The sequence below is a fragment of the Rhinopithecus roxellana genome, chromosome 5 (assembly GCF_007565055.1).
Source record: "Rhinopithecus roxellana isolate Shanxi Qingling chromosome 5, ASM756505v1, whole genome shotgun sequence".
Lineage (NCBI taxonomy): Eukaryota > Metazoa > Chordata > Mammalia > Primates > Cercopithecidae > Rhinopithecus > Rhinopithecus roxellana.
Window position 1 is genome coordinate 16,314,161 of NC_044553.1, and position 24,862 is coordinate 16,339,022.

At 42.1% G+C, this 24,862-nt stretch overlaps 1 protein-coding gene and 2 pseudogenes across 3 annotated transcripts; 2 read left to right on the forward strand and 1 right to left on the reverse strand.

Moving 5' to 3' along the window:
- LOC104673124 lies at positions 1–1,119 on the forward strand (annotated as a pseudogene).
- Positions 1,120–16,141: 15,022 nt separating this feature from the next.
- On the reverse strand, positions 16,142–20,288 carry RNASE10 (ribonuclease A family member 10 (inactive)). Of its 3 annotated transcripts, none has more exons than XM_030931579.1 (3): positions 20,153–20,241; positions 19,326–19,363; positions 16,142–16,794 (listed from the first exon to the last, which is right to left on the reverse strand). In XM_030931579.1, the coding sequence occupies exon 3, from the start codon at positions 16,787–16,789 to the stop codon at positions 16,142–16,144; it is 648 nt and encodes a 215-aa protein (XP_030787439.1). In that variant the 5' UTR covers positions 16,790–16,794; positions 19,326–19,363; positions 20,153–20,241. The 3 variants fall into 3 exon arrangements, with proteins under 3 accessions (XP_030787439.1, XP_030787438.1, XP_010375361.1); XM_030931578.1 differs by having other exon boundaries at positions 20,145–20,241; XM_010377059.2 differs by lacking the exon at positions 19,326–19,363 and having other exon boundaries at positions 20,153–20,288.
- On the forward strand, positions 17,043–21,802 carry LOC104673148 (annotated as a pseudogene).
- Positions 21,803–24,862: the final 3,060 nt, after the last annotated feature.

Here is a 24,862-nt window from a genome sequence, read left to right on the forward strand (position 1 = left end):
ATGGCTGCTGCACTTAGGCCCTTGAATCGAGCTCTTCTGCAGGTACTGCAGATTTCAGTGTATTCTGGGGTGGGAGGTTCCAGCTCTGCCTGTGGCTGCTAACAGATACCTACTTACAGATAGTATTGTGAAATTAAAAGAATTTCAGCATAAGAAGGTGGCTGTTGCATGTAATCTTCCTGGCACTAAAGAAACCTACTTTAGAAATTTGGAAGAAAAACTGACAAGCTCATCTTGAAGGAGGAGTCGACAACCTTACTTCATTTGTGTGGGTCCCAGGACCATGTGAAGCTGGCTAAAAATGTCATTTACAGGTACCATGCAGAGAACGGAAATATCACTTTGGAGGAGTATAAGTTTGGGCCATTTGTCATGAGTCTGTGTTATGGGTTGGATCTTGAGGAGCTCATGAAAGGCCAGCATTTATGAGGTTCCTTCTCAGAGTCCACATCATTCAATATTTTGATGGATATGTTAGTTGTCAAAGGCAAATATAAAAGTGCTCTGGAAGTATTGATAGAGATGAAAAATCAAAGTGTGAAATTCACCAAAGATACCTATGTTCTTACTTTTGCAGTTTACTACAAACTGAATAGCCCTGAGTCTTTCAAAATCTGTTCTACATTAAGAGAAGAAGCCCTACTCAAAGGACAGGTTCTCTCCAGGAAAGCATACCATTTCTTTGTGGTGTGAGCTCTGAATCAGAACCAAGTGGCAAAAGCTATGTCCATTTTTTTCTCAAATCATGAATCCAGAAAGCATAGCCTGCACTAATTAAACTATTATAATCTATATCCAGTCAAATATGTTGGAAACCCTGATAGAGATACTAAAAAATGCTGCAGAAGGAAATTTATTAAAATTTGTTAAAAGACATGAATTCTCAGAGGAAGTGCTGGCCAAAGTGAAGGAAAAGTGAAGGATGTGCCTGCCCTTGTGGCCAGATTTAATGAGATCTATGGGAAACTGCACATCAGTGGCCAGGTCACCGCTTGTACTTTGGGTGCTCTGCTCTGCCACACTCCCAGGGACAGGAAATCCCATATGTTGCTATTAAACAAGAAGATGATGACCCGTTGGACCTTCCAATCACTCAACCAGTCCTTTCTGGCTGAGTAATAATCCTCATTTCAGTCCACCTGTGGATCTGAAGGGCCTGCTTCTAGTGAGTTATTGCCTTCCCTAAGAAGCAGGCATTGCACTTCAGTAGATGCGGTGCTGACACTTGGCCTCCTCTTGAAATTCCCAAGTTCACTGAATGGTGGCATGTTGATCTCTGAGAATTTATGTTGCACTACTGTGCTGTGAAGGTCTACATGCAAGCACGGTTCCCTCAGAAAGGAGCTTCCCTTGTACATTGCTGAGGATCCTTGAAGGAACATGGTCGGTCTCCAGTCCAGCTTCCAGCACCAGAGTGGAATCCAGCAAGGACCATCAGGAATGAATTTCAATACAAGTGTGGTTACTCTGATTTTCAAGGGAGTAATTACTTGTAAATTACATCCCTGCTGAATTCAAGAGGTCTGAAACCCTATTCTGTCATGTTAGAAAATAGGCCAGGATTTCCTCACTGCTCTGCCATCATATATTTCTATGACTTGAACCCTCATTTTTCCACACTTGATCTTAGCCAAAAGGCCGAGAAGCGATGAACCCTCATTTTTCCATACGCAAAACAATAATGCCTATGCGTAGCTGCATATAGATTTGAAATCTTTATTCAAGGTTCAGAAGGATCAGATTTTCTCAAAAATAAGAGAAATAAAACAGGTTCATAAGCAAAAAAGAAAGAAAGAGAAAGAAAGAAGAAAGAAAGAAAGAAAGAAAGAAAGAAAGAAAGAAAGAAAGAAAGAAAGAAAGAAAGAAAGAAAAGCAAAGAAAAGAAACAAAGAGAAAATACATGCAAATCCATGTGAGTGTGAGTGTGTGAGTGATTGGCTATTTGCCATATTCCCAACTATGTCCACTGAGACAGCCTTAGAGCTCTCTCACCCCATCAGTAATGAGTACTACCTAGCACCCAGATCCAGGTTTCAAACTACTGTTCATCACTAAACATAACCAGCTCACCCTAGAAAAATGACTGGTTCCAGGAGAAGGAAAGTATAAAATGAGCTTGGACCATCTTGTAGTTTCTAAAAGCGAAGAACTACCTAAATAATGATGGGGAGGCTGGGCATGGTGGCTCATACCTGTAATCTCAACTTTGGGAGGCCGAGGCAGGAGGACCCCTTGAGCCCAGGAGTTCAGAGACCAGCCTGTGCAACATAGTGAGACATTGTCTCTACAAAAAAAAGAAAAGAAAAGAAAGAAAAAAGAAAGAAAGAAAAGAAAAGAAAGAAAACATAGCTGGGCATGGTCATGCGCACCTGTAGTCTCAGCTACTCAAGAGGGTGAGGGCTTGAGCCCAGGAGTTTGAAAGCAGTGAGCCATGATCACATCCCTGTACTCCAGCCTGGACAACAGAGCAAAGAGAAGAAGAAGAAGAGAGAAGGAAGAAGAAGAAAAGGAGGAAGAAGAAGGAGGAGAAGGAGAAGGAGAAGAAGAGGAGGAAGAGGAGGAGGACGAGGAGGAGGAGGAATAGGGATACATCAAAAACACACAGAAGCCCTATTAAAACAGCTTCCACTGGCTAATCTGGGACAAATTATAACTCAATGAATAAAACAAGAAACCATGGCCGGGCGCGGTGGCTCAAGCCTGTAATCCCAGCACTTTGGGAGGCCGAGACGGGCGGATCACGAGGTCAGGAGATCGAGACCATCCTGGCTAACACGGTGAAACCCCGTCTCTACTAAAAAATACAAAAAACTAGCCGGGCAAGGTGGCGGGCGCCTGTAGTCCCAGCTACCCGGGAGGCTGAGGCAGGAGAATGGCATGAACCCGGGAGGCGGAGCTTGCAGTGAGCTGAGATCTGGCCACAGCACTCCAGCCTGGGTGACAGAGCGAGACTCCGTCTCAAAAAAAAAAAAAAAAAAAAAAAAAAAAAAAAAAAAAAAAGAAACCATGAATCCATACTTATATAAATAAATGAATACTTTTAAAATATAATAAAGATTTAAATACCTACATAGTTTTCTTTTCCTCCTCCTCCTCCTTCCTCTTCTTCTTTCTCTTCTTCTCCTTCTCCTTCTCCCTCCTTCCTCCTGCCTCCTCCTCCTTCTCCTTCTTCTTTTTGAGATGGAGTCTTGCTCTGTCACCCAGTTGGGAGTGCAGTGAGGCAATCTCGACTCACAGTAACCTCCGCCTCCCAAGTTCAAGTGATTCTCCTGCTTCAGCATCCTGAGTAGCTGCAACTACAGGTGCCTGCCATCATACCCAGCTATTATTTATAATTTTAGTAGAGACAAGGTTTTGCCATGTTGGCCAGGCTGGTCTCGAACTCCTGATCTCAGGTGATCTGCACCCTCTCCCAACCCCCCAGCCTCCCAAAGTACTGGGATTACAGACCTGAATCACCAGACCCGGCTGAAATACTTACATAGTTTCAAAATGCATCCACTACAAAATACTTAGTAGTTCCAAAGAGAAAAATAATAACTTCAGTAGAGAAGGCTGGCAGATTTCATTTTAATCAGGTGAACAAAGTAAACATAATCAATAATGGCTTAAATTGAAATAGAATTGAGCCGGGCGCGGTGGCTCAAGCCTGTAATCCCAGCACTTTGGGAGGCCGAGACGGGCGGATCACGAGGTCAGGAGTTCGAGACCATCCTGGCTAACACGGTGAAACCCCGTCTCTACTAAAAGATACAAAAAACTAGCCGGGCGAGGTGGCGGGCGCCTGTAGTCCTAGCTACTCGGGAGGCTGAGGCAGGAGAATGGCGTAAACCCGGGAGGCGGAACTTGCAGTGAGCTGAGATCCGGCCACTGCACTCCAGCCTGGGCGACAGAGCGAGACTCCGTCTCAAAAAAAAAAAAAAAAAAAAAGAAATAGAATTGAAACTTAGAGGATGCAGTGGGAAGAACACGCACCATTTTTGTGACACCTCTGCCAAAGATGGAGAATCTAAATCTAATCGGGACAAACCCACATTGAGAGACATTCTGCAAAATAACTGGACTGGAATCTTCAAAAGAGTCAAAGTCATGAATCCAAGAAAGCCTGCGGAACTGCATAATACCCAATGAGAATGAAGAGACATGACTACTAAATGAAACACATGATTCTGATTGAATCTTTTTGCTCTAAAGACCATTATTGAGACAAATAGTAAAATTTGAGTAGAGTCTGAGTTAGATGGTAGCATAATGTAAATGTTAACAGTAATGTCCTGATTTTGATAGTTATATATGAGAATATCCTTGTTACAAGAAAGGCACACCAAAGTATTCAGGAGTGGAGGCGCATTCGGTAACTTATTCTTAAACGGTTCCGGAATAAAAGAGAGTTACTTGTGTTGTACTTGCAGTTTTTCTGTGAGATTGATGTTGTTTCAAACATTTAAAATTACAGTTCAAAATGATAAGGCAACCCTGTAAATAATATTTGATTCCAATGTTTTTTAACATATACATGTTTGTATGTATATTTGCACATAGAAAACTAAAAGTATGCACCTAAATATTAAGGGTGATTAATTTTAAATAGTGTGACTACATTTAACCATGACTTTGTCCTTTTTCGTCTGTATTTTCCTAATTTTTTACAATGAATTGTATTGCTCTTTTTATTCATTAAATCACTAGGAAAAACATTAGAAAATACAAATAAATTTGAAAATAATGAATTAAAATTGCTCTAAATCTCATCACTGAAAGTTAACCACCGATGACATTTTGACATCTATGCTTCCAGGATTTTTTACATGCATATATATATATGCATGTATAAGAAAGTTAAACATACATTAGAAAAAATATATATAGAACTTTATTTACAAAGGTAGGCATGTATTTTCACAAAATGAAATCGTAATAAACACACCATAAATTTTTTTCACTGAATTCATCTACATTCTTTCATGTCAACAAATGTAGGCCTTTATTATCCCTTTCGGGATTGAATACTATTCCATTGTTAAACTACTATTTATTTAAATAATCCCTGATGTTGGACACTTAGAATTTTTTTACTTTTACCATTATACATCATGCTATGATGAACATTCTTATTCATACAACTTTATGCATTTGCCAAATTGATTCCTTAGGATATATTATGAAAAGTAAAATCCTGGGGTCAAAGATTTAAAAAATATATATTAAGCACTTTTGCTGCATATTATCAAATTGCCCTCTAGGAAGCATGTGTATCAGCATATATTCTTACCAGCCTAGTACCCTAACCCATGACAATGTTAAATAGTGTCTTTTTTCTATGTGAGGAACTTAAAATAATCAGAATAAGCAGTAATCTTTAATATTTCTGGAGATAACTGGATAAGCAAATACATTTCATAAGCTTATAAATGTCCTAAAATGATAAACATTCTATGGTTTTTAACTAAGTTAGTAGGTCAATCATTAGCCTGGGGATGGGGAAGGGGAGAGGAAGTAAAATAATTCTTTAGTTACTAGATAAAGAAAAAATGATATAAGTGGAGAGATGGAAAAAACACTACAATGAGTCATTCCAGACCAGAAAATCTTGCATTTCATAACTATATTATCTATTGCTGTGAAACAAATTACTCTAAAACTTAGCAGTTAAAGCAACAAATATGTATTGTGTTTCAGTTTCTAAAGGTCAAGAGTTTAGAAGAAGGTTAACTGATAGGTTCTGGTTCAGGGTCTCCCATAAGCTTGCAGTAAAAATGTCAGCTAGGGCTGCAGTCATCTGAAGGTTTGACTGGGGTTGGAGGAGCTGCCTGCAAGATGGCTCACCCACATGGCCTTTGGGAGGAGGTCTTAATTCTTTCCTGGTGTTGGCAGAAGACCTCAATTCCCACATGGGTCTCTCCATTGTGCTACTTGAGTGTTCTCATGATGTGGCACCTAGCTTACCCCCAGAGCAAGTGATGTGAGCTCAAGAGCAAGGAGAAAGCCAAATCCTTTTTTGGACCTATTTCAGAAGAGGCATGCCATCACTTTGATCACATTCTGTTCATTGGAAGTGAATTCATTTCTAGCAGATTCTCTCACTGAGGTCAGTCACACTGAAGGAGAGAGAGATTAAGCTCACCGTTTGAAGGGAAGAGCATTAGTGACTGTGTGGACACATTTTAAGGCCACCATAGTAGCTAAAAAACATGAAGCTCTCATCAAGAGCTTCTGTAGTCTCAGATATTGATGACAGATGGCCAACTAACCACAGATCAAGAAAGGTCAGGTGCAGTGGCTCACTCTTGTAATCTCAGCACTTTGGGAGGCCAACGAAACAGGATCGCTTGAGGCCAGGAGTTTAAGGCCAGCCTAGGCAATATAGAAAGCCCCCCACCTCTAAAAGAATTTTTTTTTTCCTTGAGACTGAGTTTCGCTCTTGTCGCCCAGGCTTGAATGCAGTGGTGCGATCTTGGCTCACTGCAGCCTGCGCCTCGGGGGTTCAAGCAATTCTCCTGCCTCAGCCTCCCAAGTACTGGGATTACAGGCATGTGCCACCACGCGTGGTTAATTTTTTTGTATTTTTAGTAGAGACAGGGTTTCACCATGTTGGTCAGGTTGGTCTTGAACTCCTGACCTCAGGTGATCCTCCTGCCTTGGCCTTCCAAAATGCTAGGATTATAGGCATGAGTCACCGTGCCCAGGCTAAAACATTTTTTTAAATTTAGATTTAGAAAAAGAAAGTTGGAAACATAGAGTAATGAAAACATCACTGATTCAGGGACCAGAATATTTGGACCAGGGAAGATCAAGTCATGGCCGGGCACAGTGGCACTGTAATCCCAGCACTTTCAGAGGCCGAGGCAGGCAGATCACCTAAGGTCAGAAGTTCGAGAACAGTTTGGCCAACATGGTGAAACCCCGTTTCTACTGAAAATGCAAAAATTAGTCTGGCGTGGTGGCAGGTGCCTGTAATCCCAGCTACTCGGAAGGCTGAGGCATGAGAATCGCTTGAACCAGGGAGGCAGAGGTTGCAATGAACTGAGATGGTGCCACTGCACTCCAGCTTGGGCAACACAGCGAGACTCTATCAAAAAAAAAAAAAAAAAAAAAAAAGGCATATTAGTCAATGTATGAGAATAGGCTAAGTAAAAAAAAAAAAAAACTGTGAGTTCAACTAGATATATACACATTGAACACCTACAATGCACAAGGCATTGTGTTAGTTCTACTGGGTATAACCAGAGAGTTTCCTTACCTAAGATAAGCTGGTAAACGTTAGAACTACAATTTTAATGTAGTTCTGGAACTTTCAATTGAAGTTACTTACCTAAGACAAGCTAGTAAATGTTAGAAGTACAATTTCAATGAAACTTCTGGAACTTTCAGTTGAAGTTCCAGATTCCATGTGCTTAACCATTATGCTACCCTGACATTCTAGAGTCTACCCTGCCCACCTGCCTGAAGTGATCTCCAACCTGGGCCCTTGACCTTCAGCTCTTGGAGGGCTTCAAAAATGAGTTCCCTATTCCTTCCTTAGAGCATGTTCTTGAGTTAGTGATTTATTGAAGGAGTGCTCTTAGGAGAAACCTGTATGTAAAAAGCTAAACAAAGAAGTGATTTTAGCTAAAGGTTAGTCTCAAGCCTGACTCCATGGGGAGCTCTAAAACATGACAGATGCCATAAGATTGAGGCAAGAGGTCTAAGTTCTTACACATCCATATCAGCCAGTCATTGGCTGTGGGCTACTCCTGGGGAAGGACATAACCTTTTAGGCATTGTCAACAAGGAGACCCCCATAGGCTGGAGGCTATGCTCTGGAGAAGAGTGCACCTGTGAATTCTTGACAGGGAACACTCAGCAGCTGCGGGATGGCTGCACCTCCCTGGTAAGGGAGATCTATATGTATCAACTGTTCTCAGCCTTACAAATATATAATTTTAACCCCACTCTTCTAATACGGTTGCTTGCTGTATGTTTGGTCCTTAGCTAGACCAGCTTTCCAGAGCAGTTCCCAGGGCTGGCTCTAATCACATCACCTTCCTTCTTCCTATCACAATTTTCCCCTCTGGATCTCATTTGTGGATATGTTGCAAAGCCTGTTTCTTTTGTTTTGTTTTGTTTTAATGATTTTGTACTCAGTAAGTAGGTAGCACAGTGCCACACGCATGCAAAAGCATTCATAGAATAAGGCTTATTTTGCTTTTTTCTTTTCTTCTTGTCACCTCATAAATGTGCTGAAGATCCCATTTTTGAAGTTAATAATTTTATATCCTTGTGTATGGATTATGCAATAAGTTTATAAGGATATAATTCCAAACACTAACCTCATGCTAGTGCTGGCGAGCTGACATTTTGAAACACTGGGATATCCCAGTACCTCCTGAAATCCTATTTCCATAGGTAAATGGACTATTAGGTCTCGACATGAGACTCACATTTCTCTCATTGCCCCTGTTGCTTAGCCTTAATACCACCATTTTCCTCTTCCCCTTACCTTTCCCCTAAATCCAAACTTTACCTGGTTTCTGAATCGTAACTCTTATAAAGAATCAGCACAGCTGCTCCTGGAAGTGACATCTCTGGTATATGAACCACTTTCTGAAAACGAACTGGAGCCCAGTGCAAAAATGTGAAGAGGAGAGAAAGGCAGGTCTATGGGTAGGATACAGGGAATGGAGGCAGGAACATCAACAAATTCCACGCTAAATCAAAGCATTGCTGAAAATGACAGCAACTCTGTGCCCTGGAGTTCCTTTTGACCCCACCAGCAATGAATCTCTGCTGGATAACGTAACTTCATTTCATGGGAAGGAGAAGGCTTGAAAAGAACCAACTGAGTCTACCCTGCCTGGTAGACTGAGCACTTGAGGGAGGCAAGGAGGTGAGTTCTTGTCGAGGGCCTAATAAGGACATGACACATGAGACATTACCTTGGATACAGCCACAACCAGAGTTGCCTCTACTGTGTGTGGCCCTGGGCTAAAGTTTTTTTGGCAGAAGGGTGAGGAAGAGGGCCCTATCTATATAAACAGTTTCATGTTTAAATATATTACAAAATTTATGAGCCCAAGTGAAGTATCATGATTTGTCAATGAAGTTTTAGAATAATGAGAAAAGAAGAGATACTATATATATTTCTTTATTGTCCAATCAGTGTATATGGAGATTCTTTGGGGTGTCCAGATATCATCTCTTCCTGTTAGATCTAGGAATCATTTCTTCATGCTCTTTACTGTGAAAAGTACCATTCTTGAATAATTTCATGTCTCCAACCACAAGAGAAAAGTGTATAGCACTGCTACAGCTCTTCAAAACCTATTTAAATTGAAACAATTTGTATCTTCTTGCCTCTGTAGTTTCCTAGTGCCATTTAATGCCGGTTATAGTGTTACCCATGACAGGGAATTATCCACTGTATGGCCTAAATACCAACTTCCAATGACTCTCTCAAAGGTTACTTTATTACTTTACATTGTTGATGATGATCACAAATGCAAGTCTTATCCAGAATATGCAAGAAAATGAGAATGATGATTAATTTTCAGGCAATGTAGAATTTGCCATTTGGAATTTTGTAGTATAAACATAAAACATATCTTCTAATCACATTTTCTCTTGAACTCTTTAAGCCATAATTACTGCATTCCTAGAACATGACCTCTTTCACAACTAATCACATTCCTACCTTCCACACATTGCCACCAGCAAGGGATCTGTGGGCAGAGTGAAAAAAGCATCCCATTCATGCAAGGAGTGATTATCCTTCATCTTGCACAGATTAAGACCAACCCAAGAGAGCATGTTATCACCTACCATTTGGAGGCAAGAGAGAACATTGATAGGAAATGCCCCACTGGGGCTGGGAGCGGTGGCTCATGCCTGTAATCCCAGCATTTTGGGAGGCCAAGGTGGGTGGATCACTTGAGGCCAGGAGTTCAAGACCGGCCTGTATGTATCCACATACAGACATGGTGAAACCCCGTCTCTACTAAAAATACAAAAATTAGCCAGGCATGGTGTCATGTCCAGCTGTACATGCCAGGCATGCGCCTGTAACCCCAGCTATTTGGGAGGACAAGGCCAGCGAATTGCTTGAACCTGGGAGGCAGGGGTTGCAATGAGCCGAGATGGTGCCACTGCACTCCAGCCCGGGCGATAGAGCGAGACTCCCTCTCAAAAAAAAAAAAAAAAAGAAGAAGAAATTCCTCATTGGCACTGAGGAGCAAGAGTCTCAAAATCCTTACAGCAGACAGGAGTAGTCACTCCACACCTCCACATGGTATGTATCTTGCAAAAGGGATGAAGTAACTGTTTGGGTGCCAGCAATGGGGAGTTCACAGGGTAAGAAACATGTACTGCTACTACCCCTGGGTGCTGTAGACCAGAATTAGCAAAAGCCAGCAAAACAGCAAAAGCCTCCACACATGCAGCTCAAGCCTTAAGATCAGTAGTAAATGGTCACCGGTGGCCCAGAGTCCTGGATTCATCCTGTGTCCAGGATATATTTGAATCATCCAAAATCAAGTGTCAGCACCTTTCTGATGGTCCACTCTGGTGATCTCACACACAAAAAAATACCACACCAGCCAGAAGGAGAAATCCATTTACCAGGCCACCCTCCTGGAACCAGGCCCTGGCCTTAGGGCCCCAGAAGGACCCTCTTAGGTGTAAGTCTAAAAACTCTTTTTTTTTTTTTTTTTTTTTTTGAGACAGAGCCTCCTCACTCCATCACCCAGGCTGGAGAGGAGTGGTGAGATCTCTGCTCACTGTAACCTCCGCCTTCCAGGTCCAAGCAATTCTGCCTCAGCCTCCCAAGTAGCTGAGATTACAGGCATCTGCCACCACGTCCAGCATTTGTGTGTGTGTGTATTTTTAGTAGAGACGCGGTTTCACCACGTTAGCCAGCACGGTCTCGAACTCCTGACCTCAGGTGATCCACCCACCTCAGCCTCCCAAAGTGTTGGGATTACAGGCATAAGCCACCATGCCTGACCAAGTCTCAGAACTCTTTTGTGGCACCTAGTTGATCACACATGGCAGTGGGGAAACAGTGCTCCAAAGGGGAGAAATGGGACCTGGGCCCACACCAGTCCTAGGCTAAGCTCAGAGCACCCTAACCACATGGCTGCTGGCCTCAGCCAGTCCCAGATACTGTAGCAGGGGAGCCTCAGCCAGTCCCAGATACTGTAGCAGGGGAGCCTCAGCCAGTCCCAGATACTGTAGCGGGGGAACTTCCTATGTAGAAGGCACTCCAAAGTATAGGGGAGTCCTGAGGGCAGTGGCCCTGCTTGCTCAAGTCTAAGGACTCTACTGACCCTAGAATATAAATTTTGTGGCCATCCAAGGAATGAAATTTAGTAAGATCCCACATATCCGCATACTGCCAACAACCTGAAACTCAAACCTGTGCTGACGGTCTTGCCCTTCGTGTTATAGTGCTGCTTCCAGAAGGACTCCGTCAAAATACCATGGGCAGTGAGCCCTGCAACATCACCACCAAATGCAGCTGCCATTCATTGAACCCTACCGTGGGCTGTTCAATCTCATCTAATCCTCACAACAACCCTATAAAGTAGGTATGATCATTATCTAATTTTACTGATAAGAAACCTCAGATTCTGAGAGCTGAGGGCAATTCCCAGAGTCACAAGTGGTTTTTTTCGAGGGGCAAAGCTGAGATATTCTCACATTTATCCCAAGAATTGGTTCTTTTCTCCTACAGCACACCACATCAGATTAGTTAATAACCCGAGCAGTTCAACATCTTTGTTAACAGTTTTGAAACATTAATTCACAGAAAAACTGGTAGGCTCCAAGATGCCTGGACCCCACCTGATGTCTAGGCTCCAACTCAGATTAATTAAACCAATATTGCTAGAAGAGGGCCCTGGAATTGTTTTTAATTAAAAAAAATTTAAACTCCCCAAGGTAATGTTTTGTTGTTGTTGTTGTTTGTTTGTTTGCTTGTTTTGAGACAGAGTCTTGCTCTGTCGCCCAGGCTGGAGTGCAATGGTGCGATCTTGGCTCACTGCAACCTCCACCTCCCAGGTTCAAATGATTCTCCTGTCTCAGCTTCCCGAGTAGCTGGGACTACAGGCTTGCGCCACTATGCCGGGTTAATTTTTGTATTTTTAGTAGAGATGGAATTTTGCCATGTTGGCCAGGCTGGTCTTGAAATCCTGACCTCAGGTAACCGACCTGCCTCAGCCTCCCAAAGTGTTGGGATTACAGGCATGAGCCACCACGCCTGGCCAGTAATGTTAATAAGCAGCAAAGTTCAGAACAACTTAAAACACATTTTTTTTTTGAGACAGGGTCTCAATCTGTCACCCAGGCTGGAGTGCAGTGGTGCAATCATAGCTCAGTGCATCCTTAATCTCTGGGGCTCATGCAATCTTCCCACCTTAGCCTCCCAAATAGCTGGGATCACAGGCATGTGCCACCATGCCTGGCTAATTTTTATATTTTTTGTAGAGATGAGGTCTCCCTGTGTTGCCCAGGCTGGTCCTGAACTCCTGGGCTCAAGTATTCTTCCCACCTCAGCCTCCCAAAGTGTTAGGATTACAGGCATAAGCCACCACACCTGACCAAAAACTTGTACAGAGTGTTCTGAAGACAATATTTGAGTGTCTTCCAAACAGCAGAGGAGACATCCCTTGGCCAATAAGTAGATAGTCATTGATTAATAAATGTGTCAAAGAAGAATATAGAAGAAACTTATAATACAGATCCTTCCACAAAGATGCTAGTGGCCTAACTAGGATCATATATGGTATACTCAAATTAATTAAGGGCTAATTAAATAATTATATATAGATCCCACAATTTCTTACTTGAAACTTTTGGGGCCAATGCATTTTGGCCAACATTTTCAGATTTTAAAAAGCACCACTGTATGTTACAGTGTGTATGTTTATATCATATATGACTAACACACTCTTAGAAGGGCCTACTCATAACAAAACACAGTGATATTACCACAGTGAAATATGTAATGGTCACATAGCATAAATAAAGAAGATGAATAGCCTCACATTGTCAGTCTAGTCAGGTGTCATATCTAAATGAGTTTTGGGGCCACTTTGAAAAAAAAAAACTTTCCGTTTTCAAAGCTTAAGAGATTTGGGTACTGTAGATAAGGGACTGGGGATCTGTCACATGGGCTCAACATAGATCCTGGAAGTATAGAGAGGAAGAGACATTGGAATTAGAAGACTTGGCAAAAGTCTTCTGAATGAGGCAGAATTTGACCTACAGTGAGTTAATTTTCTGTCCCTGGGAGGTGAGGTCCCACAATGCCTTGTCACCCTATTATCAGCCATGGAAGGTATACTTTCCTGCTTGAGCCACTAGAGGCCTGTATTTTGTAAATTGCTTTCCTGAGATAGTCTACATGGTCAGATTAAACAGAAAAACAAAAACAAAACAAAACAAAAAAACACATGACCACTGAGATTTGCCCAAAGTGAAGACCTGGAGGAGATGAGCATACTCATCAAACAGCGCCGGAACCCTTAGGGAGAGAAGCTGGAGGGAATCTGAAGAGGATGGAGCCACATCGGAATACTACAGAATATAGGCTTTAATCCCTGGCTAATTCCATTCTCTTGATAATTCACTCCATACAATGGAGACCTTTCACATTTCATTCCTAAATCCTTGGTTTACCTACCAGACAGATCACTAACATGGTCGATTTTCTCTGACACCTATTCTTCTTTCCCCTCTTCCCATCCCATTTCTCATTTTTTTCTCCCTTGCCTTAGATAATCTTTCATCTCTTTCCCCAGACAGGGATTCGCCCTCAGGAATCTGCCTTGGCTGAGTCATCACCTTTCACCACTTCATCACCACCTCTAAAACATCAGGGTAGCCCACAGATGGAGACACACTTCCTGTCCACTATTATTAGAATTACTTGGGAGACAACACAGTTCCTAAGAGGTTATTGCTGGAAGTGAGTCAGAGGTATAAGGGATATATTGAATCAGCGAAGTCTAGGAGGATACTAGAGTGGTTGCCTGTCTGTGAAAACAGGAAGAATAAAGTAAACTGGAGAATAACGAAAGAAAGAGCAGGAAAATGCAAGCCAGGTCAGAGTAAAGCAAACCGTTCTTCCCTTCAGTCTCCCATTTATGTATGTCCCTGACTTGGGTCTGTAATAGTCTAGGAATGTGAAGCAGAGAAAAACTCTAGGGGAAGGAAATCTCAAAATCCAGTCACACGGTGAATCCTTACAGCTATGTTCTCAGATTCCTCTCCTCCCTAAGCATGACTAACTACACTAGTTCTCATTTGAATTTAGAGGAAATAGGCTGAGGGCAGCCACTTGCATTTTCTATGTATCCAGCCACACAGCTTCTCTTCTCCTTGATTAAGTGTGATACGTTCTCTGCTGAAATTATTCTTTCACCAACTTTCTTGTTCTTTAGAGCAAGAAAGCGGAAATAATGCTAAATGAGAAAAAGACTGTCTCTCATCCCATTCATTCCACATCTACTGGGCACCTAATATGAGCACTATTCTGCTTCTGGACATAATTCAAAAGATTGCTCACTCTCTCTCTCTCACTTTCTTTTTCTCTCTTTTCCTCTCTCTTTTTCTCACTCTCTTGACCCACCCTCTTCCAGCTCCCTGTGCCAGACTCTGACTATAGGACTAACATCTGCTTACATGACTGACTATAGGACCAACATAGCATAAGTGATCAGTATCGGTTGACTGAATCTCTAAAAGGATCCAGATAAAGAGAAGGGAAGGCCCAAAAAGAAAAAGAAGAGGAAAGAGAGAGGCTGGGAGCAGTGGCTCACACCTGTAATCCTAGCACTTTGGGAGGCCGAAGTGGGTGGATCACCTGAGTTCGGGAGTTCGAGACCAGCCTGGCCAACATGGAGAAACCCCGTCTCTACTAAAAATACAAAATTAGCTGGGCGTGGTGGCACATGCCTGTAATCCCAGCTACTCCAGAGGCTGAGGCAGGAGAATCGCTTAAACCGGGGAGGCTGAGGTTGCAGTGAGCCGAGATCGAGCCATTGCACTCTAGCCTGGGCAACAAAAGTGAAACTCTGTCTCAAAAAAAAAAAAAAAAAGAAAGAAAGAAAGAAAAGGAGAACAGGAAAAATAAAGGAAGAAAAGAAGCAAAGGACAAAAGCAAAGGTAAGAGATAAAAACAAGAAGCAAAGCAAAGAGGCTGGTAGTAAAAGATGGGAAGAAAGAGAAAAGGGCAGTGAAGGGTCAAGAAAAAAAAGTTCTACCCTTGCTCCAGCCCATGTTCTATCTTGCTCTACAGCACCACACCACCTCCTCAGCAGACCCCCAAACCTAGTCCCTAAATTTTTGCAAGCTCAGAAAAGGAAGCCTGATCCACATGGTCCTCCAGAAGCCATCACGGATAGAATCACTTTAACTGCATCCACAACAGAGAAATGCAGTTGTGCAAAACCCAAGAGTGTTATGTGATTGTTGTAGAGGCTCAGGGTGGGTAGCAGGGAAGAACATGGGTAAAGGATGCACTAAACTCGTCCAGTCCACATCCAGAGACAAACTTAGAAAAGCAGACAAATCGGCCGGGCACGGTGGCTCAAGCCTGTAATCCTGGCACTTTGGGAGGCCGAGACGGGTGGATCACGAGGTCGGGAGATCGAGACCATCCTGGCTAACATGGTGAAACCCCGTCTCTACTAAAAAATACAAAAAACTAGCCTGGCGCGGTGGCAGGCGCCTGTAGTTCCAGCTACTCAGGAGGCTGAGGCAGGAGAATGGCATAAACCCGGGAGGCGGAGCTTGCAGTGAGCTGAGATCCGGCCACTGCACTCCAGCCTGGGCGACAGAGCGAGACTCCGTCTCAAAAAAAAAAAAAAAAAAAAAAAAGAAAGCAGACAAATCGATGGCCAGGACTACAGTAGGGACTACAGCAGCTCTTCACTTACTCCTTTCCAGGGTAAAGGAAAGGAGAGACGGAGAGCTGAGAGAACCGAGGCATCACCTTATTCTACCATCTGTAATCCTAGGAACAAAATGCAAGTTGGGTGACCCACAAGGCAAGGAAGAATTACATATGCGTAATACCTAAGACCAGGAGAACTACATGAGAAAGAAGAAGTAAAAAAGGAAGAGGAACAGGAGAAGGTGAAGAGTAAAAAGATGAGTTGCTTCATTATCCAGTTGGTAACTGGAGTTTCATGTCATTACAGGTTATAATAATGTGCTTTTTTATAACAGAAGTTAGGTAATTGCAGTTAGGAGTGACCTGGTCTGGTTTGGACAGCTCGCACAATGTCAAATCAAAAGGTCGGGAGCTTTTGTGACATTTTCCCCCCTTGAGCTCACAGGCAATGACAGGACTGCTACAGACAGCTTTGACTGTCTTTAGATCCTCGTGGATGAATGCATACTGGGCTATGCAACTCTGATTGGGCTCCTTCATCTTGTGTGCCATCATATCATTGCATTCTCTATCTGTCTGGTCAAGCCTAAGATAGTCTTTGTTGCTCTGAAAGAGAGCTGAGGCTCTGAGCATCTTGTTTCCTCCAACCTCATCTTCATTGAGGATGGGATCTTCTGGCCAGCCAGGCTGCACCACTTCTTTGTTGCCAAGTACCAGCGTTTCTGTGGTTTGGATGCCCTGTCCCTCCTCAGTGGCCTCAGTTTCGTCCTGTGAGTCACTGGACCAAAATTCATTGAGCGGTTGATCACTCTCCTCCAAGACTGCTGCAGCCATTTGAAGCCCCAGCCCCAGGCCCATCCCCAGGCCCAGCAGCAGCATCAGCAACATGAAAAAGATCTGCACCAGATTCAGCCTCATTTTGCCTGGAGGGGAAGCGGGAAATGGAAGAACATGACTTTAAGATCAAAATTGGCTCTAGTAGAGACTGTAGTCTCCCTAAGCCCTACAGCATTGTATTTGGGGTCTCCTCTCCCTTCGCCACATTACCCTCTTCAAGGCAGTGATTTCTCTTTCCTTTCCCATTTCTCTTGTTCCTCCCCACCACATTCCCTATTGCTATGTAATAAAAGGTGGAAGTTTCCTCATGTTCTTTCTCTTGAAGACTAGGAAGATGACCAGGGAAAGCAGTTCTGAGGTAAATTACATATAGTAAATCAGTGAGGAAAGTTGACATCAACTGATTTTTTTTTTTCCTTTTTTTTTTGAGACGGAGTCTTGCTCTGCCGCCCAGGCTGGAGTGCAGTGGCCGGCTCTCGGCTCACTGCAAGCTCCGCCTCCCGGGTTCACGCCATTCTCCTGTCTCAGCCTCCCGAGTAGCTGGGACTACAGGCGCCCGCCTCGTCGCCCGGCTAGTTTTTTGTATTTTTTAGTAGAGACGGGGTTTCACCATATTAGCCAGGATGGTCTCGATCTCCTGACCTCATGATCCGCCCGTCTCGGCCTCCCAAAGTGCTGGGATTACAGGCTTGAGCCACCGCGCCCGGCCTTTTTTTTTCCTTTTTGAGACAGGGTCTTGCTCTGTCACCCAGACTGGAGTACAGTGGCACCATCATAGCTCACTGAAGCCTCAATCTCCCAGGGTCAAGTGATCCTCCTGCTGCAGCCTCCCAAGTAGCTGAGATCACAGGCACACACTACCATGCCCAGCTCTTTTTTTTTGGAACGAGTCTTGCTATGTTGCCCAGGTTGGTCTCGAACTCCTGGGGTCAATTAATCATCCCACTTTGGCCAAAGTGCTGGGATTACAAGTGTGAGCCACCATGCTCCTGACATCAATTGATTCTTAAACAGAAATTTGTTCCAAATAACCAGAGAATGATTGAGAAGACAAGTATGTACAGGTCACATTCTCCTTTAGGGAAATTCTTGTAGAAAGCCTTATTCTCAATATAGGACTAGATTTACCACAGAATACCAGCTCTTTATTTTTATCTCAAATTTGCTTTTGCTCATTCAAGTATCTATTACTCTTCTTGCTACCCACCTTCCCCACAAAAGATAAAAAGGAATAGAAAAAGTACCACAGTCCATTCTTACTCCTAAGGTGAGGCTGGAGGGAAGATGTCCAATTTTACATCTCAGGCCCCTGCTGAAGCTGTATCTTGTCAAGACAGATTCCTTCTATTACTAAAGATCTCTTAACACCTGGGTGGTCTTGCTGATTAGCTTTGTACTCTCAGGGAAGAAATGGAATAAGAATTAAACCAAAGAAAATCAAACAACTGACCTGCTGGGGGTTCCCTTACTCATAAAGATCCTAAGAAGGCCAGGCTTGGTGGCTCATACTTGTAATCCCAGCACTTTGGGAGGCCGAGGGAGGTGGATCACCTGAGGTTAGGAGTTCAAGACCAGCCTGGCCGACATGGTGAAACCCCATCTCTACTAAAAATACAAAAATTAGCCGGTATGGTGCCACACACCTGTAGTCCCAGCCACTTGGGAGGCTGAGGCACGAGAATTGCTTGAACCCGGTAGAAGGCCAAGATGGTGCCACCTGTGTGACGGAATGAGATTCTGTCTCAAAAAAAAAAAAAAAAGATCCTAAGGAGAGCTGAGCATGCATCTTTGTCCTTCTAGGCCAGTCTCATCCCCTTAACAAAGAGAGACATTCCCTGCCAGAATTAAAAAAAAAAAAAGAAAAAAAATTGCTATGAAGAACATTATTGAGGCAATTGATAAAATTATAATCTCTGTAGTAGATAAGAGTATTATGGCAGTCCCCCTTATCCACAGGGAATATGTTCCATGACCCCAGTGAATGTCTAAAGCCCTACATGCACTGTTTTCTTCCTATACATACATATCTACATAAGTTTAATTTATAAATTAGACAATGTATATTAACAACAACTAATAAAATAGAACAATTATAACAATGTACTGTTCAAGCTTTTGCAGATAAAAATTCTTTCTTACTGTAGATTTTACCAATTGCAGCATATGCTTCCCCCCCTTTCCTTATTAAGTTGAGAAACTTTCACCTTTTCACTTAAAGGGAGCACTTTACAGGTTCTTTTTGAATATCTGAATTGCCAGCATCATCATTCTTGCACTTTGGGGCTATTATTAGGTAAGATAAGGGTTATGTGAACACAAGCCTGAGATACCTTGATGGTGCATCTGATAACAGATACTAAGTCGCTAATGGCTGGGTGGTGTCTACAACATGGATACACTGGACAAAGGGATGATTCACATCCCAGGTAGGATACAGTGAGACAGTGAGAGATTTCATCACATTACTCAGAACAGCATGCAACTTTAAATTATGAATTGTTTATTTCTAGAATTTGCCATTTAATATTTTCAGACCATAGTTGACCATGGGTAACTGAAACTGGGTAGGGAGAACCACTGTATATATGTGTTTGATATACTGAATGTAAAACTGTACCTTGATTATTTAAGATCCTTCTTCTTAGCAGATGCACTCTGAAATAGTAAGGAGGAAAAGAGCACAACGTATGCAATATACTCTCAAATGCTTCAGAATATAGATATATGGATTGTACACGTGTGTGTTTACAGAGAAAGAAAGAAAATGATAAAAAATAAATAGGGGAGCCTGGGCACAGTGGCTCACGCCTGCAATTCCAGTACTTTGGGAGACTGAGGCAGGCAGATCACTTGAGCCCTGGAGTTTGAGACCAGCCTGGGCAACATGGTGAAACCCTGTCTCTACAAAAAATACAAAAAAATTAGCCTGGCATGGTGGCGTGTGTCTGTCGTCCCAGGTACCCGGCAGGCTGAGGTGGGAGGATGGTTTGAGCCCAGGAAGTTGAGGCTGCAGTGAGCCATGATCCAACTGCTACACCCCAACCTGGGCAACTGGAGTGAGAATCTATCTCTAAATAAATAAATAAATAAATAAGGGAAGTTTAAAAAAATAATGTATCTGGATAAAGAATATTCATGAGTTCCCTGAATTATTATTGCAATTTTTCTGTAAAGTTGAAAATATTTTTTTAAAAAGTATTTATTTATTTTATTTTATTATTATTATTATTTTTTGAGACGGAGTCTGGCTCTGTCGCCCAGGCTGGAGTGCAGTGGCCGGATCTCAGCTCACTGCAAGCTCCGCCTCCCGGATTTACGCCATTCTCCTGCCTCAGCCTCCCGAGTAGCTGGGACTACAGGCGAAAAGTATTTATTTTTAAAAAGAGAGAGCAGCTCCATGTTGTTTCTTGAGGCACCCAACACCTCTATGACTTACCTACATACCTAAGAAGCTGCAGAGATTCTTGTGTCCTCTCGTTCCCCAAGTTCTTCCCTCCCAGGGTTTACTTCTTCATGAGCAGTGCCCTGGCTGATAGTCTGAAGAAAAGTGGTTATCTTCTGGTGGTCCACATGCTCTTAAATACATACTTACTTCCTAAATCCACCTCCTTTTTCACTTCCTCCGCCTAGCGCTGAGCAAACACACTCAGCCAATTGCTTCTGTTCCCATAAACACTTTGAAGTGAGGCTATCTGGGCACTGACACAGATCCAGACATCCAAGACAGGAAATGTCTCCAGCCTGGGAAATTGCAGACAGTTTTGTTTCACGGATCAATTGTTCTGCTCCTGAGTTACACCCACTATTATGTGGTTTATGCAGCCTGACCTTGTGCATGAATTTCAAGTTTAGTCTTTTCTTGTATTTGCTACATGTACACATGTACTTCCTTTAATCCTCTCCTATAATTTCTGCAGTGTCAAGATCTTTGGCCTTTATTTGGCCATCTCTCCAACATAATTATTTTGCTTTTCACACTTTGCAAGTGTATTATGACAAGATTTAGAGTATTTGAGTCAATCATGAGTTTTCACATATCTTTACCTGTACCTTTATCCAGTTGTTCACTCTCTACTCCCTCTTTCCATTCCCCCAGCCAATAACCACATTCCCATAAAACTATCCAGATTTTGCAAATCTGATCATTTAGCCCTAGAAAGGAGACTATCCAAAGCAGCACTATCCTTATCAGTCCCTATAGTCTGGGTGAATAAAACCAGGAGGGTTACAATGTTGATCCTAAGGTTCACTTCTTTAGCAAAAATTGACATTATGACATAATATTTTTAAGATCACCCTGGAGACACTTTCCTCTTCTCCCTGACGGGAGGAGCCGCTCTTTCCGCGCGGTGCATTCTGGGGACCGAGGTCGAGCCTGCGCTGCCGCCGTCGCCTGAGGGAAGCCAGAAGAGGCCGCAACGGGGAGAAAACGCGGAGTCGCCACTGGAAAGAAGTGGACTCCCTAGCAGCAGGCGCCGCCAGAGAGGCCCGTCCACCCGTTCGCCCGTCTCCCTGCCCCGTTCACAGTGCAGCCTGCTTCTGCAAAGTGGTACGATCGAAGGGACTATGTCTTCATTGAATTTTGTGTTGAAGACAGTAAGGATGTTAATGTAAATTTTGAAAAATCCAAACTTACATTCAGGTGTCTCGGAGGAAGTGATAATTTTAAGCATTTAAATGGAATTGATCGTTTTCACTGTATTGACCCAAATGATTCCAAGCATAAAAGAATGGACAGATCAATTTTATGTTGTTTACGAAAAGGAGAATCTGGCCAGTCATGGCCAAGGTTAACAAAATAAAGGGAAAAGCTTAATTGGCTTAGTGTTGACTTCAATAATTGGGAAGACTGGGAAGATGATTCAGATGAAGACATGTCTAGTTTTGATCGTTTCTCTGAGAAAATGAACAACATGGGTGGTGATGAGGATGTAGATTTACCAGAAGTAGATGGAGCAGATGATGATTCATAAGACAGTGATGATGAAAAAATGCCAGATCTGGAGTAAGGAATATTGTCATCACTTGGATTTTGAGAAAGAAAAAGAACTCTGCAAGATTTCGTAATTGAGAGAATTCCTGAGTTGATAGCTCTAAAGGCAGATGCTGTATTTGCCTACTTTAACCCGTTTTTCAACCTGTTTGTTTTTTAAAAGGGTTCACTAAGGGTTGATATGTACCATTGTATGGGGCAATTTTTTTTTTTTTTTTTTTTTTTTTTTTGAGACGGAGTCTGGCTCTGTCACCCAGCCTGGAGTGCAGGTGCGCGATCTCGGCTCACTGCAAGCTCCGCCTCCCGGGTTTACGCCATTCTCCTGCCTCAGCCTCCCAAGTAGCTGGGACTACAGGCACCCGCCACCTCGCCCGGCTAGTTTTTCCGTATTTTTTAGTAGAAACGGGGTTTCACTGTGTTAGCCAGGATGATTTCCATCTCCTGACCTCGTGATCCGCCCATCTCAGCCTCCCAAAGTGCTGGGATTACAGGCTTGAGCCACCGCGCCCGGCCATGTATGGGGCAATTTTAAGTCAGCTAAGGCAATAACCTTATGCATGAACATTTCCCAGACTTTCATGAAGCTGTTGAGGTCCTAGGCAATTGATGCAGCTGTTGTGATAAATAAAAACACCTCACCTAAGTCTCCTTTTCTTCATAACGTAGATACATGATAGGAAGCGCTCAGCTTAGGGAAAGAGAACTAAATTTTAGATTATAGAACATGGATTCAAAAGTGGCTGGAACAAATTGGCTGACACCTTATTGGTAACCTGCTATTCCTCTGGTGTTACCCTTCAGGATTGTTCCACTAAAATTTATTTTTCAAAAAATTTACTTCACATTATTCTATGTAAGTGATCACTTGTCAGTGTTCCAGGTATATCTTAGCTAAAACTAGAGAATGCCCTAACTTAGATGGTTTTTGAAGCCTATACATTTGGTATTGTTTGACCCTTAAGCTTTTACATCTCTTAGCATGGAGGATGAAGAAAGCTGTACATTGTTGCTTGAGAGTCTGTACATTTAGACCAGATTTGTATTTGCATTGTCAAGTATGGCAAATGAGTGAAAAATGTTTAATACACTATTGGATTTTTTATTTCTTTTTTCGATTCAGCTTATACCAGGGCTGAAAACCTCAATTTATGTTCATGACAGTGGGGATTTTTTTAAATGTCTACATTCTTTCTAATAAACTGTTGGAAGACTTCTTGGCTGTCCTTTACAAAAATAAAAATAAAAAAATAAAAAACAAAATCACCCTGGAGACTGTTAAAGCACTATAAAAAAAACCTCTGTAGACATAAACACGATCTTTTAGGATGTTTTCCTAAACTGTGGTATACAAAAATAAAAAAATAAAAATAAAAGAAGATGTTTTCCTTAGTCCTTTAGGCAGAAGTTTTCAAATGGTCTAGGAGCCACCTCTGTGATTTACAAAGTCTACTGGGCTGACTTTTTGCAGTGCTGGTGTTTATAATTCACAATAAGAACAATAACACCAACTACCAGTATTGAGCACTTCCTTTTGCAAGGCACTTACTGCATTTCACCCTCACATTTGCTTGTGCTATCCCTCTTTGGTGTCTTTTCTGCCCATTTATTCTGGTGAGGTCTATTTGCAATGTGAAAAGAAAATCAAGAATTCTTCGCTGAGCCCAGTAGCAGTTTAAGGTCAGCAGGGGTAATGTATTCAACAACCACGCATCACCTGCTTCTTTATAACTAAAGTGTTTTGTTACTACTAGAGATCATTTGAAATTAACCTTTAATTAAATATAAAGAAGGAATCTAAGTCTGTATAAGTATAACCTTTAGACTGGACAGGCTTTTCTTTTCTTTTTCTTTTCCTAGGCTGCAGTTTTCTCATCTTCTAAATTTGAATCGTTCTTGGACATAAAATGGTTTATAATACTAAAAACCGTTTAAATAAAAAATGAATAAATTTGGATAATAGTAGCACTTACTTCACAGGGCCATTGTAAATATTATATAAGACACTGCCTGTAAAAGGCTAAATGTAGTAGTTGTTGTTATTGCTCTTACATAGTGATTACCAACACATGCTCATTACCCACCCAATCAGTATCATTTTCTGTTTAGAAATAGCACATGCTAAGGACTGTGGCTACCAACACTGCTCACTGTATCTTCTAGAAGAGTCAACCAGTATCCTGGAATCTCATAGAAGGAATTATGAGAAGGCTGATATAGGATGACCCTCATTTCACAAATAAAGAAGTGGCTCAAGTAAGTTAATGTCCCAAATGCTACAGATAACTAATAGCAGTTCTGATACTAAAACCCCTGACTTGTAGTTAAGAAAAATTTATGATAGATAAATAAGTAGATGGTGGATAAATGATAGGTAGATAGACAGATAGATAGGTGTAAAGAGATAGCGGTAGAAAAGATTGATGTTAAAACTGAACCCTACAATTCTCCCAGCTTACTTCCTAGAAAGAGTTTTCAGGCTGTAGCACAGACAGGGAGACCCAGGCAGAGTCCGCCAGTCTTCCTGAGCTGAGGAGATAAAATTGGGGGACCAAAGAAGCCAAGGCAACTGGAGTTCACAGAGCACAGTACCAGAGAGGACAGAATTGCAGAGAGAACTTCAGAGATCTGGAGTGACAAGATATCACTGCGTATCTATCAGAATGGCTGAAAGAATAAACAGCAAAAATACCAATTGCTGGCAAGGATGCAGAGAAACTGGGTACATGCATACATTAACAGTGAAAATACAAAATGTTATGGCCACTCTGTAAAATAGTTTGTCAGATTCCTTTTTTTGTTGATACATAATAGTTGTACATATTTGTGGGGTTTTGATACATTTACACAATGTTCAATGATTAAATCAGAGTAATTGGGATATCCATTACCTCAAGCATTTATCATGTCTTTATGTTGAGAACATTCCAAATCTTCTAACCATTTTGAAATATACAATAAATTATTGATAACTATGGTTATCCTGCTGTGCTAGTGAACACTGTAACTTATTCCTTCTAACCGTATGTGCTTACCATACAACCCAGCAATTGCACTCCTTGGCATTTAACCCAGAGAAATGAACACATATTTTCACATAAAAACCTGTACAGAAATAAAATAGTAATTTTATTCATAATATTCAAAACCTGAAAACCATCCAA

What these genes read in the sequence shown, in the direction of transcription:
- RNASE10 (XM_010377059.2), bottom strand. Translation starts at nt 16,789, where the DNA reads ATGAGGCTGAATCTGGTGCAGATCTTTTTCATGTTGCTGATGCTGCTG.